Source organism: Pelodiscus sinensis, chromosome 4 (assembly GCF_049634645.1).
Source record: "Pelodiscus sinensis isolate JC-2024 chromosome 4, ASM4963464v1, whole genome shotgun sequence".
NCBI classification, from domain to species: Eukaryota; Metazoa; Chordata; order Testudines; family Trionychidae; genus Pelodiscus; species Pelodiscus sinensis.
In genome coordinates this window covers 5642315-5658007 of record NC_134714.1, presented here as the reverse complement: position 1 = coordinate 5658007, position 15693 = coordinate 5642315, and the positions used below count along the sequence as shown (strand labels likewise).

Below are 15693 nucleotides of genomic sequence, written 5' to 3'. Positions count from 1 at the left end.
GTAGTTTTTCAAATGCTTATAAATAAGCCGCCATACCTGGGTGGAAGTTCATTGAGATGGCAAAAGACACATCCCTGAAATAAAAGCCACCTCTTGCCAAATTTCATCTCTGCTCCAAAGCATGAAGCCTTTCAAAAATAAGGGGTTAGTAATTTTTTAACTTGGGCAAAAAAGCATATTTTGGCTGAAATTTAAAATATCATGTATATCACCAGACACCCAGCATGGAAAATTTCAGCCCACATGGCTAAAGTCTGGCAAAACTATAAGCACCTAAAACAGGGTTTGATAATGAGATGTATCAGGCAAATGTAATAATTGGCATTTCTACTATACCCATCTCCCAAGAATGCAAAAATTCAATTTGATATAAAACTTATTATATTGCTATTGAGGTGTATGATCTGAATCTGATTTAAACATTTAAAATACATAATCGATGCAAACATATTTCTGATATGATTAAGTAAGAAGAGTAAAAAGAATCCTACATTGATCGTACACTGATCCTTGAGCCTACATGGATCAAGTACCCTCATTTTATTGTATTTAATCATTTTAATATAAGAGTTAATTTAGACAGTATAAAAACAAAAGTGGTTCTTTTAACAAGTCTTAAGCTATGTTTAAAAAAGTTAACATTTAAAACATCCCTTAAAAATGACTGTGGTATAACATAAGTATTTTCTAATCTGAAGAAATTTTTCAAATATATACATCAGAGACTAAATGAATGCAGACTATCTAAGCAGCCAAGTGAGATGAAACAGATCTCATTTATGTATCTGAAATAAGTCTTTTTACTGTAAGTAATAATACTCAGATATAAATAGCAGATTTTGCACAGTCATTAAATATAAATAAAATGGCTTACCATAACCCACTGTCAATTTCATAGAGCCAAAGCTCATCATTAGGCAAATACACTTCATTTTCTTCAATTGACTAAAACAAAAAATGCAAAATATGTAATCAGTTATATATCATACATCATTACAATTCCAAAATCATCAAATTGCGTGCTACTTGTGAACATTTCACAACTTCTAATGAAACAATTCACAAAGGCTGCATAAAATTCTTCTGCTCAAAGTGTGCTTCCTGATAGTTTTAACTGGAATAGCTCAATAGTAGGGATGTACAATCATGTTTAAAAAGTTAACCAGTAAAGTTTAACCGGTTAACCAGGAACCCAAAATGTGGCGAGCCTGGCTGGAGTAGCTCCCACCCTGCAGCAAGATGAGCCTGACTGGGTCAAGTCCACTACATGCTCTGAATTTCCCATAATTAATAAAATCCTATTTGGCCATAACAGTTTAGTAATTCGCTATTCTATACAGTCTAATACAGAATTCTCCCCTGCTGGTGTAAAGACACTATATAGTGATGAAGCATGTATAAGATGGTGAAAAACTATAAATGGCCCAGAATAACCATTCTTATGTTTGCGAGTAGGTGTTGATAGATGTTTGGCTGCACGTGTGTATTCCTCTGAGTGTTGCCCCAGCCCTGAACAGACAACTGGCACAGCATACCTTGATTTATTCAGGGACAAAGACTCCCAGTTAGCTTTATTGTTGACAAAGCCCAGTACCAGTATTTTGCAATCTTTACTGGACCACTAATGTGTATATGTGTGTAACCATGGACCTGCTCAGTGAATGGTAGACTTCCCATTCCTCCCATGGCTAGGTAAAGATAATTCCTTTGAGATACGTGTTTATACTCAAATACAGACAAGTTAGTACTGCCTCTGACATAGTTACCTCCCGCTGACATGGCTAGTTGTCACTCATTACCTTGTACATGTTGGCTTGATTAAAACATTTTTATTATGTGCTCTTATTCTGATCTTATTTTTAAGAGGGGTCAGTGTGCTTCTGTTATCCATGGGGAATGTACCATCCTTGATATTGAGATGTTTTGGTGTCACTTAATATCGGGATGTGTTTGTGTATTTTGGGACTAGCACTTTTTAGGATTGTGTATTTAATATCAGCCCTGTTCTTACAACATTCTGTGAGATTTTGCTTCATACAGGACTCTAATACAAAGTATAGCTTATAGCACTAACCTGCTCCTTTACCTATATATATTTTTCTTATGCATTTTTTATTTCCTTATGGTTTCAATGATTTTATTATAATAGCTTTATATTAAAGTACTTTGGCTGTAACACAAAGGACCTAGATGTAGAGCTAAGGCAAAATTAGTTTATGTATGTTTGGGATCTTTTACCCAAATAGCAAAAACAACAAGGAATCCTGTTAGTCTGAATCTGCAAAAGCGGCGAGGAGTCCTGTGGCACCTTATAGACTAACAGAAGTGTTGGAGCATAAGCTTTCGTGGGCAAAGACCCAATTTTGTCAGATGCATGTAGTGGAAATTTCCAGAGGCAAGTATAAATATGCAGGCCAGAATCAGGCTAGAGATAACGAGGTGAATCCAATCAGGTAAGATGGAGGCCCATTTCTAGTAGCTGATCTGGAGGTGTGAATACCAAGAGAGGAGAAGCTGCTTTTGTAGTTAGCTACCCAATCACAGTCTTTGTTTAATCCTGAGTTGATGGTGTCAAACTTGAAGATGAACTGTAGCTCAGCAGTTTCTCTTTGAAGTCTAGTCTTGAAGTTTTTTGGCTGCAGGATGGCTACCTTTAGATCTATAATTGTGTGTCCAGGGAGATTGAAGTGTTCTCCTAGAGGTTTTTGTATATTGCCATTCCTAATATCTGATTTGTGTCCATTTATTCTTTTACGTAGGGACTGTCCAGTTTGGCCAATGTATATAGCAGAAGGGCATTGTTGGCACATGATGGCGTATATTACGTTAGTAGATGTGCAGGAGAATGAACCAGTTACGGTGTGGCTGATCTGGTTAGGTCCTGTGATGGTGTTGCTGGTGTATATATAAGGTGCCACAGGACTCCTCGCCCCTTTTTAAGGAATCCTGTGGCATTTTCAAGACTAAGAGATTTATTTGGGCATACGTTTTTGTAGGTAAAACTCACTTTGTCAGGGACACAGATAGACACTATATCAAAAGAAGGGTGTTAAGACCTCAGTCAGGGTGGATTTGGCTCGCTCCCAGCAGCTGAAAGGGAGGTATGAATACCAAAGAAAGGGAAAATTGCCTTCATAGTGAAATAACCATTCTAAATCCTTATTCAGTCCTAACTTGATTGTGTTAAATTTGCAAATGAATTGCAGCTCTGATGTTTCTCTTTGTAGTTTGGTTTTGAAGTTTTTTTATAGAAGGATGGCTACTTTTAAATTCATTACTGAGTGTCTAGGGAGGTTAAAAAGTTCTACAGGTTTATGTGTTATCTTTTTTGATGCCTGGCTTGTGTTCATTTATCCTTTGGTACAGAGATTGTCCAGTTTGGCCAATATACATAGCAAAGGGGCATTGCTGGCACATGATGGCATATATCACGTTAGTAGATGTGCAGGTGGATGAGCACCTGATGGTGTGGCTTATGTGGTTAGGTCCTATGAGGGTGTTGCTTGTATAGATACGTGGACTGATTGGCAACAGGGTTCATTGCAGAGATAAGTTCCTGATTAAATGATTCTGTGCTTGGTGGCTGCTGGTGAGTATTTGCTTTAGTCTCCCAAGATCTGTGAGGGTGAGGAATGGTTTTCCAGGATAGGTTGTAGATTGCCAATGATGCGCTGGAGGGGTTTTAGCTGGGGCTGTAGGTGATAACCAGTGGTGTTCTGTTAATTTCCTTGTTGGACTTGTCCTGTAGTAGGTGACTTCTGGGTGTTGGTCTGGCTCTGTCAATCTGTTTCTTTACTTCCACAAGTGGGTATTTTAGCTTTAAAAATGCTTGATAAAGATTTTATAGGTGTTTGTCTCTGTCTGAGGGATTGGGGCAGATATGCTTGTATCTTAGGGCTTGTCTGTAGACAATGATCATGTGATATGTCATGGATGGAAGCTAGAGGAATGTAGGTAAGAAGAGCAAACAGTGGGTTTCCAGTATAGGGTGGTGTTTATGTGACCATCATTTATTTTTACTGTAGTGTGCAGGAAGTAGATCTCTTCTGTGGACTGGTCCAGACTGAGGTTGATGGTGGGGTGGAAATTGTTGAAATCCTGGTGGAATTCTTCAAGGGTCTCCTTCCCATGGATCCATATGATGAAGAGGTCATCAATGTAGTGCAAGTAGAGGAGAGGTACTAGGGGATGAGAGCTGAGGAAGAATTGTTCTAGGTCTGTCATAAAAATGTTGGTATACTGTGGGATCATGAGGGTATTCACAGCAGTGCTGCTGACTTGAAGGTATAAATTGTCCCTAAATCGGAAACGGTTGTGGGTGAGGACAAAGTCACTGTGGCATCATCTGGGGATACTGTTCCTGACAGCTTGTAGTTCATCTTCATGTGGAATACTGATGTAGAGAGCTTCTACATCTATGGCAGCCAGGATGCTGTTTTCAGAAAGATTCATTGTAGTTTCCTCAGGAAGTCAGTAGTGTCTTGAAGATAGCTAGGAGTGCTGATAGCATAGGGTCTCAGGAGAGAGTCCATATAGCCAGACAACTCTAGGGGATGTGTTTGTGTAGATTTGGTACATGCTACTGCAGGGAGTTTCTTGAGCAGATGGTGTAGCTTATTTTGCTATTGCTCATAGGGATATAAGCGACTAGCCAACTATCCAATAAGCATAAGTGTATCGGATAGTCGACTAGGGATGTGACTAGTTACTCCCCCCCCTTGCTGCCTCTATCAGAGAGCGGCAGTAAGGAGACAGCAGGAGCCGGTGCTGGGGGGAGCTGGCTTAAAAGCTGGTTCCCCCTAGCACTATCTCCATAAGGGGGTGGGGGGGTAGAGAGACAGCAAGAGTGGGGACTGAAGCAGTTTCTACTCGGAGGGGTTCTGCTGCAATTCTGCTTTTGAAATGTACAAAAGCCCCAGCAGGACTCTTGCACATTTCAAAAGCAGAAGCCCGGCAAGGAGCATGGGGCCATCCGGGGACTCTGGCCCAGAACTCCCTGCGGGGCTTCTGCTTTTGAACTGTAGCAAGAGCCAAGTAGGTAGCCTCCTGTTTATAAACTGTCCTATTCATGATGGCTACAGTGCCTCCTTTGTCAGCCTCTTTGATTAAATAGCAAAATTGGTTGACATATGTTCAAGATCTTTCTCTTAAATAAAAAGTAATAAGATAAAGGATAAGGTTCATATATGGCTACACTATTTAACATAGATATATAACAAATACTGTTTATCTTTCTCCAATCCCTTGCACAAGATGGATTATATAATATTTCTACACTGAAGAAGTTGGTTTTGAATGGGTACTACTGGCTGTGTGGAATTATTCCCACTCTTCTTCTCTCTGGTCTGATCATCCTCATCTATCTCCAGCCATGCAGGATGCTTCCACAACCTCTTGCTTCTGGTCATTACAAATCATGAGGCTGCATTTTGGACTTCATTTCTGATTTTCTGGTGGCCAGCTCCATTTTTCCTTGAATCTGGGGTATCAGTGTTTACTGAACTTGACTATATGGGAATGCCTCAGCTTCTCAGTACTATCTCATAAGAACATAAGAACGGCCATACTGGGTCAGACCAAAGGTCGATCTAGCCCAGTAGCTTGTCTACCGACAGTGGCCAGCACCAGGTGCCCCAGAGAGGGTGGACCGAAGACAATGATCAAGCGATTTGTCTCCTGCCATCCTTCTCCAGCCTCTGACAAACTGAGGCCAGGGACACCATTTCTATCCCCTGGCTAATAGCCTTTTATGGACCTAACCTCCATGAAATTATCTAGCTTCTCTTTAAACTTTGTTATAGTCCTAGCCTTCACAGCCTCCTTTGGCAAGGCTTTCCACAGGTTGACTATGCGCTGTGTGAAGAAGAACTTTCTTGTATTAGTTTTAAACCTGCTACCCATTAACTTCATTTGGTGTCCTCTAGTTCTTCTATTATGGGAACTAATAAATAACTTTTCTTTATTCGCCCTCTCCACACAACTCATGATTTTATATACCTCTATCCTATCCCCCCTCAGTCTCCTCTTTTCTAAACTGAAAAGTCCCAATCGTTTTAACCTCCCTTCATATGGGACCCGTTCCAAACCCCTAATCATTTTAGTTGCCCTTTTCTGAACCCTTTCCAAGGCCAAAATATCTTTTTTGAGGTGAAGAGACCACATCTGTACACAGTATTCAAGATGTGGGCGTACCATAGTTTTATACAGGGCAATAAGATATTCTGTGTCTTATTTTCTATCCCTTTCTTAATAATTCCTAGCATCCTATTTGCCTTTTTGACCGCTGCTGCACACTGTGTGGAAGTTTTCAGGGAACTATCCATGATAGCTCCAAGATCTCTTTCCTGATTTGTCGCAGCCAAATTAGCCCCCATCATACTATACGTATAGTTGGGGTTATTTTTCCCAATGTACATTACTTTATACTTATCCACATTAAATTTCATTTGCCATTTTGTTGCCCAATAACTCAGTTTGGTGAGATCTTTTTGGAGTCCCTCACACTCTGCTTCTATCTTGACTATCCTAAACAGTTTGGTATCATCCGCAAACTTTACCACCTCACTGCTTACCCCTTTCTCCAGATCATTTATGAGTAAGTTGAACAGGGTTGGTCCCAGGTCTGACCCTTGGGGGTCACCACTAGTTACCCTTCTCCATTCTGAAAATTTACCATTTATTCCTACCCTTTGTTTCCTGTCTTTTAACCAGTTCTCAATCCAAGAAAGGACCTTCCCTCTTATCCCATGGCCATGTAATTTACACAAGAGCCTTTGGTGAGGGACCTTGGTTAAGGCTTTCTGAAAATCTAAGTATACTATATCTACTGGATCCCCCTTGTCTGAATGTTTGTTAACCCCTTCAAAGAACTCTAATAGATTAGTTAAGACACGATTTCCCTTTACAGAAACCATGTTGACTTTTGTCCAACAAATTATGTTCTTCTACGTGCCTCACAATATTATTCTTTACTATTGTTTCGACTAATTTGCCCAGTACTGAAGTTAGACTTACTGGTCTGTAATTGACAGGATTGCCTCTAGAGCCCTTTTTAAATATTGGTGTCACATTAGCTACCTTCCAGTCATTAGGTACGGAAGCCGATTTAAAGGATAGGTTACAAACCACAGATAATAGTTCAGCAATTTCCCATTTGAGTTCTTTTAGAACCCATGGATGAATGCCATCCGGTCCCAGAGATTTGTTGACATTAAGTTTTTCTATTTGTTCCAAAACCTCCTCTAATGACACTTCAATCCGGGACAGTTCCTCAGATTCATCACCCACAAAGGACGGTGCAGATTTGGGAATCTCCCTAACATGCTCAGCCATGAAGACTGAAGCAAAGAAATCATTTAGTTTCTTCGCAATGGCTTTATCATCCTTGATGGCTCCTTTTATATCTCGATCATCAAGGGGACCCACAGTTTTTTTAGCAGGCTTCCTGCTTCTAATGTACTTAAAAAACATTTTGTTATTTCTTTTTGAGTTTTTGGCTAGCTGTTCCTCAAAATCTTTTTTTGCTTTTCCTATTACATTTTTATACTTGATTTGACAGTGTTTATATTCCTTTCTATTTATCGCACTAGGATTGGACTTCCACTTCTTAAAAGATGCCTTTTTGTCCCTCACTGCTTCTTTTACATGGTAGTTAAGCCATGGTGACTCTTTTTTAGGTCTCTTGCTATGTTTTTTTAATTTGGGGTATACATTTAAGTTGGGCATCTATTATGGTGTCTTTAAAAAGTTTCCATGCAGCTTGCAGGGATTTGGCTCTAGTCGCTGTGCCTTTTAATTTCTGTTTAACTAACCTCCTCATTTTTGTGTAATTCCCCTTTTTGAAATTAAATGCCAGAGTTCTGGACTGCTGAGGTGTTCTTCCCACCACAGGAATGTTAAATGTTATTATATTATGGTCACTATTCCCAAGCGGTCCTGTAATGGTTATCTCCTGGACCTGATCCTGCGCTCCACTCAGGACTAAATCGAGAATTGCCTCTCCCCTTGTGGGTTCCTGTACCAGCTGCTCCAAGCAGCATTCATTTAAGCCATTGAGAAATTTTCTCTCTGCTTCTCTTCCTGAAGTGATATGTATCAAGTCAATAGGGGCAGGGCTAGACAAATAATTCAATCTACTCACCCGTGGCGAGTAGATCGCAACCCGAAGAGCTGGGTTTGGGCGATCTGCATATGCGCAGAACGATCTGCGCATGTGCAGATCGCCGGACAGCGTGGCTGGCGAGCGGGGCTCACCGTGGTTCGGCGAGCCCTGAATATGGGGATAATTAAAATCCCCCATTATTATAGAGTTCTTTATTTTGGTAGCTTCTCTAATCTCCCTCAGCATTTCAATGTCAGTATCGCTGTCCTCATAAGGTGGCCAATAATATATCCCTACTGCTAATTTCTTATTATTGGAGCATGGAATTACTATCTATAGTGATTCTATTGAACATGTTGATTCATTTAATATTTTTATTTCATTTGATTCTACATTATCTTTCTCATACAGTGCCACTCCGCCACCCACACGGCCTGCTCTATCCTTCTGGTATATTTTATATCCCGGTATGATTGTGTCCCACAGATTTTCCTCATTCCGCCAGGTTTCAGTGATGCCTATTATGTCAATCTCCTCCTTTAATACAATTCACAGACACTTACCTTCCTTCCTCCCCCTTCCCACCCCCCCGCATCCCCCTTCTGTTCTGCAATGTGATTTGTCCTTTTCATATTTGTTCATTTTTTTTTAATTGTATCCTTTGGTATATATGGTTGTGACTACTTTCTTCCACTATTTGATCTGAGGAAGTGGGTCTGGCCCACGAAAGCTCATCATCTAATAAACCATCTTGTTAGTCTTTAAAGTGCTACATTGTCCTGCATTTTGCTTCAACTACCCCAGACTAACACGGCTACATTTCTATCACCTTTAATACAAGGTACTCTAGTTCACCCATCTTATTAGTCAGACTCCTAGCATTTGTGTAGAAACACTTTAAGAATTTGCCACTGCTTATTTGTCTGCCTTTCCCTGATGCATTGGATTCCTTTATATGCGGTTGTTTGTCTGCTCTGGCCCATGGTTTGTCCTCTCCTCTCCTCTCTTTCTGACTACAGCTTAGAGATTCTCTATCAATGAATTCTCCTCTAAGAGAATTGGTTACCCTTCGTAACCAATACCCCCAGCTATCTCCGAGACACTACTGACTTCCTAAGGAAACTACAAAACATCGATAACATCCCCAATAATACCATTCTTGCCACCATGGATGTAGAAGCTCTATATACCAACATCTCACATGAAGACGGATTACAAGCAATTAGAAACACTATCCCAGAGGACACTACTGCCAACCTGATAGCAGACCTATGTAACTTTTGTCATGGCTCCTTCCCCACTCTGGCATGAAAAATGCAGAAGTGGGGGCCAGCAAGTGTACCCCAAAGCCTTATCTACCAGGCTTTGGTATAAAACTTCCCCCAAGATCTTAAAAACCTAGATCTTGGGAATAAAACTTCTGCTGCCACCACCCAAATGTTGCTAAAGAAACTAGGGGAAAGATCATTTGGGAAATCTTCCCCCTAAAATAAAAATCAGGGCACACCATTAACCACTGCCAGGTTAATAAAAAGAAAAGAAAGAACTTTTATTATTACAACAATATTCCTGTTGCAACCATAATGACTAGATAGGGAGTTAACAAAATATACTCATGGAGAAACTCCATGGGCCTAGAACTTAGTTACAAAGAAAAGCCAAAACATCTTTTAGGCAGTGCCAGATCTCAGATCCCATACCCAATCCATAACACAATAAAACCTAACGAAACTACCTAAACTTTACCCTACTTACAGAAAATGAAGAATGGTGTCTTGGAGAGAGAGAGACATGCTTGTCCCTCTCTGTAGCTGCAGAGAACTCACTCAGAGAGACAAAAGGGAGAAAAGAAAAAAACCCAAATTCCTTTGTCCCAGTTTGAAAAGTCCCACCTACATTCCTATTGGTCACTCCACCTGGCTAGGTGTAGTTAACCCCTTAATCCCCAGGCTGCTGGCTAACCCTCATAATCATGACAACTTTGTTCTCACCCACAATTATTTCCAGTTTGAGAACAACTTATACCTCCAGATCAGCGGCACAGCCATGGGTACACGCATGGCCCCACAGTATGCTAACATCTTTATGGCTGACCTAGAACAACGTTTCCTCAACTCCCGTCCCCTTTCATCCCTCCTCTACCTACGGTACATCGATGACATCTTTATGATCTGGACACATGGCCAAGAAACACTGGAGATATTCCACAGAGATTTCAACAACCTACACCCCACCATCAACCTCAGCCTGGACCACTCTACATGAGAGATCCACTTCCTGGACACCACCGTACAAATCAACAATGGAAAATTAGACACCACTCTCTACAGAAAACCCACCGACTCATACAGTTACCTACATGCATCCAGCTCCCCTCCAGAACACACCACACGATCCATCGTCTATAGCCAAGCCCTTCGATACAACCGCATCTGCTCTAACCCCACTGACAGAGACCAGAAGCTTCAGGATCTCTACCAAGCATTTATAAATCTCAACTACCCACCCAGAGAAATAAAAAAGCAAATTGAAAGACCAGACGAATACCTAGAAACCATCTACTTCAAGACAGACCCAAGAAAACCAACAATAGAACACCACTTGTCATCACCTACAACCCCCAACTTAAACCTGTCCAACACATTATCAATAAACTACAGCCTATATTGGAACAGGATACCATACTCAAAGAGGCTCTGGGAGACAGACCCATAGTCTCCTATAGACAACCACCTAACCTCAAGATGATTCTTACCAACCACCACAGGACATACCACACTAATACCAACCCTGGTACCTTCTCTTGCAACAAACCCTGTTGCCAGCTTTGTCCACATATTCATTCTGCTGATACCATTATTGGACCTAACCAAGTGAGTTATAAGATCAAGAACACATATTCCTGCGCATCCAGAAATATAATCTATGCTATCATGTGCCGAAAGTGTCTGTCTGCTATGTACATTGGACAAACATCTCAGACACTTCGCCAAAGGATTAATGCCCACAAAACAGATATCAGACAAGATCACAAAGAGAAAACAGTTTCTTGCCACTTTAACCAGAAAGGACACTCTCTAAATGACTTAGTCACCTGCATTCTGCTACAAAGACCTTTTACATCTGCACTTGAAAGGGAATCCTCTGAACTGTCATTCATGTTAAAATTCGAAACTTGCCAACAAGGACTTAACAAGACTTTGAACTTTCTCACCCATTACCAAGACAGTTTCCCCAATTATCACCTGTAATACCATTAACTCACAAACATCCCACTCTCCCTACCTTTAATATCAGCAATTCACAGACACTTACCTTCCTTCCTCCCCCTTTCCACCCCCCCGCATCCCCCTTCTGTTCTGCAATGTGATTTGTCCTTTTCATATTTGTTCATTTTTTTTAATTGTATCCTTTGGTATATATGGTTGTGACTACTTTCTTCCACTATTTGATCTGAGGAAGTGGGTCTGGCCCACGAAAGCTCATCATCTAATAAACCATCTTGTTAGTCTTTAAAGTGCTACATTGTCCTGCATTTTGCTTCAACTACCCCAGACTAACACGGCTACATTTCTATCACTCCTCTAAGAGAAGTCTCCATCCGATTTATGTGCATCTCTGCACCAATTGGCTTTCCCCCATCTCTGTTTGCCCCTCCTTGCAGCATGGCCACCAATTTACATTTCATGAACAGGAAGTCATTTCAGGCAGTAAAAAAAAAGGCACATCTGTTGCACCTCACCATCACTGTTCATTGCTGGCCATCTTGAAATGACATATAGAAACAAACCTGGTAGGAAAACCTCTCACGATCTTTCTCTCAACTTTCTCTAAAACTCTCATATTAGCTGCCCTTTTTTCAGGGCTCTTGAGTTTGCTTAGTAAGTGACCTAGTCTCCCTACTCTGCCCCACACCACCAAGGAGCAATTAACCACTCAGACTTTAAACTAGGCTGATCAAAGCTTCAAGGATTGGAACCTCATGACCTTTACCATGGCACCAAGCAACAGATCCATGTCAGCTGCTTACTCAGATACCTACAACTCAGCTATGCAGACACTATACAGGGAACAAAGTCAAAGAATCAATAGCCAGACGAAATGCACCACACCACAAATAATTCTCTGCTCCTAACTCCAGAGATTCCACAGGGATACCCTCAGGAACACCTGCTGTCTGTTCTGGTTACAAGGAATACTCTATGGCTATGTTTACACTGGCATGATTTTGCGCAAGAACTCTTTTGCGGAAGAGTTCTTGTGCAAAAACTCTTCCAGAAGAGAGCGTCTACACTGGCATGTGCCTTTGCGCACGAGCATCCATGCCAGTGTAGATGTTCTCTTGCGCAAGAAAGCTCTGATGGCCATTTTAACCATAGGGCTTTCTTGCACAAGAAATTCATGTTGCCTGTCTACACTGGCCTCTTGCGCAAGAACAGTTGCGCAAGAGGGCTTATTCCTGAGCCGGAGCATCACAGTTCTTGCACAAGAAGCACTGATTTCATACATTAGAACAGGGGTGTCCAAACTTTTTTCAAAGAGGGCCAGATTTGAAGAAGTGAACATGCGTGAGGGCCGTCCCTGCACTCTCAGCCCCAAGACGGAGGGCCCGCGGGGTCGGAGGCGGGCGGAGAGCGCAGGGCACGGCGGCCCGGGGGCAGGGCGAACCCGCAGCTGAGCGGGGGAGCGGGGCTGCGGACGTGCCCTACAGGGCAGGCTCTAGGACCGCGGAGGCCATGGGCGGCGGCGGCGCGGCTGGAAGCGGCGCGCTGGGCACGCCAGTTCAAAAGAGCGCCGGGGAGCCAGGAGAGGGGGAGGAAGCGGGGGCCGTATTAAACCGGAACACGGGCCGCAATTGGCCCGCGGGCCGGACTTTGGACATGCCTGCATTAGAATGTCAGTGTTCTTGCGCAAGAACTCGCGGCCAGTGTAGACAGGCAGCAAGTTTTGTCGCATAAGCGGTTGCTTTTGCGGAAGATCATACCAATGTAGATGCATCCTAACTGCTCAGTGAACAATCACATTAGGTACTTTTGACAGAACAAGTGGCTTGGTACAGCTGGATATGAATCTCTACCTGGGATCCCCTCCCGGAGCAGCTAGGAAATGTGACTGGATGGATAGCACATGGGTAGAGCCCTGCAAATCCTCAGATATCCACTTTAAATCTGTGGGTATCTGCAGCTTGTTTTTGCAGATCTGGATGCCTGTACAAATGTTGGATTTAGACCCCCTACACATTTGCGGATAGCCGTGGGTCTCCACACCTGTGGCCACAGACATCCACAGCTCATTTTTGCAGATATGGACGGGGATACAAATTGTATTCTCTGGCAGGTGGGTGCAAAGGAAAGCATATTTCTAAGGAACCCTTCCCTGAACAGATGGGAAACAGGCGGGGGTAGGAGCGGTAAGCCACGCCCCCCAGGAGCAGAAGAGAAAAGTGAAGAGGCAGGGGGCGCGTGCGACTTTTATCGGGCCGCCTCAGGGTCACGTGGGAGTGAAATCGCCCAGCCCTGGACTCTCCTCGAGGCACCAAGGCCCCGCCTCTAGCTGAGGCAGAGCGCGCGCCCCTTCCCCTGGGCCAGGCGACCGTTATGGTCGTTGGGACTCGAGCCCCGCCACACGAGCGTTCCACCGCTGAGATTTGAAACACCCGCCCCCTTCCCGCGCAGAGCGTCCCGCCCCACCAATCAGCGACCGAGGCCTGCACACGCCCCTCCCCCCGCCCGTGAGGGGGCCGGCCGCCCTCTCCCGGGCACCGCAAGGCAGCAGTGGCGCCTCTGCAGGCAGCCCGGAGAACCGCGGCGCCCGCCCAGCCCAGGGTGCCGAGGGGCAGCGCGCGTCGGCCCGGCCGCGTCGCACCCAAACCCGCCCCCTTGCTTACCACGTATCCCCCCCACACGTAGAGGAAGTTCCCATCCACCACGGCGCAGTGGCCGCTCCGCTCCTCGGCCACGCAGAACTGCTGAGGGGGGGGAGGCCCCGCCGCCATGTTACGTTACGAAAGGGAGGGGGGAGCTGGGAGGCGGCTGCCGCAGCGACCGTGCCCCGCCACCGCCTTCTGGAGCGCCACCTGCTCGCCGCCGCGCGCTCACCCCCCCTCCCCCCCGGGCGGACGGGAAGCGGAGAGGGTCCAAACTGGGGAGTCGCGGAAGGCGCAGCACAGCAGCGCCCCCTTCCTCCTCCCCCCCGCCCCAACTCGGGTGTGCGCTCACGGGGGAGGGGGTCAGGTACAGGAGGAGGGGGCTCAGCTGGGCGCAGGGTGGCTGCCTAGGCAGGGCCCTGCTGGTTTGCTCCCCGTTTGGACACAGCAATGAGCCCCCCCCCCCCGCCTTTGCTCTAGCTGGGGTCACGCACCCCCCAGGGATGAAAGATTCATTGCCAATTCAGAGATGGTGCCGTCTTAGGACATGTCCAGGGTTTCCCCCCCCACCCGTCACTGTCACGGGTGCAAATCTTTTCTGGCAAAGAGGGGCATTACCACCCCTATGCCAGAGCAGCAGGACATCCCCTGGCATCATCCTTACCTACGTTATTATGTGCATCAGAGGCCTGTCAGTATTACCCAGTTGTAGTGTGTGAGTGAACATGATACTGAATGACACAGGTAGGACGCTGCTGACCCTGATTTGTCCTGATCTGTGCTGACAATTAAATTGTGGTCAGTGGCCTTACGTCAACCAATGGTGGTCAAACATAATAGGAACAAAAGAACTGTGGCAATCATCAGTCTCATCCATTATTGTCCTGTCCATCGATACTAAATGCTTTTCAGAGAAAGATGCAAGAAACCTCACAGTGGATAGATATGGGATAATCAGTGTCCCATGACAGTTTTATGCCAATCCTTATTGGAGACTGGTTTAAATACTTATGTTTATAGCCTTGCAAATAACATTTTGTAATGTAGGGTGTGTCTAGACTACCTAGTTTTGTCGACAAAAGTGGACTTTTGTCGACAAAACTATACCAGCGTCTACACTACCGCTGAGTTCTGTCAACATAACGTCGACAGAACTCAGCAGTTTTGTCGACACTGGTATACCTCATTTTACGAGGCATAACACTTTCTGTCGACAGAACTCTGTCGACAGAAGGTGTTATTGCCTGTAACGTTGCGTCCAGACTACGGAGTACTGTCGACAAAGCAGCTTGCTTTGTCGACAGAACTCAATGTGTCTGGACGCTCTTTGTCGACGGAAGTTGTGTCGACAGTGTCTGTCGACAAAACTTCCTCGACAAAACGCGGTAGTCTAGACGTACCCGTAGACAAACACCGTGGAATAGTAAAATTCTGAAGTGCAGAAGGTCTAGAAAGAATAATTCAAACCCTTGGAAGATTTGGAGTATACATCTGGGGATGACCCAGCACCTCTAATAATGTATTTGTGTACAATGTTCCCTCTAATTTTTTCTATTCATGTGCGGAATACATTTTGTTACGTGCACCTAAGCATTCACCAATGTGCATCACCAGTAGAAACACTGGTGACAGCTGTGGGTATTGTAGGTGCTCTGTAAATCAGCTGGGTGTCATTTTAATCTCTTCTGGATGGCCACCCAAGTACTCAGCTTACAGAGAACACTGT

General features: G+C 44.1%; 2 protein-coding genes across 2 annotated transcripts in view; both read right to left on the bottom strand.

The window, feature by feature from the left end:
* KLHDC1 (kelch domain containing 1) overlaps positions 1-14215 on the bottom strand; it is a 51948-nt gene extending 37733 nt beyond the window's left edge. Inside the window, exons 1-2 of the mRNA XM_075926145.1 lie at positions 13989-14215; positions 875-945 (exon numbers count right to left, since the gene is read on the bottom strand). Of these exons, the coding sequence (XP_075782260.1) occupies positions 875-945; positions 13989-14096 (179 nt within the window). The 5' untranslated portion in view covers positions 14097-14215. The remainder of the gene's footprint in view (positions 1-874; positions 946-13988) is intronic.
* The window catches only part of ARF6 (ARF GTPase 6), a 202436-nt gene that overhangs the window by 156109 nt on the left and 30634 nt on the right, over positions 1-15693 (bottom strand). The gene's annotated exons all lie outside the window — the stretch shown is intronic.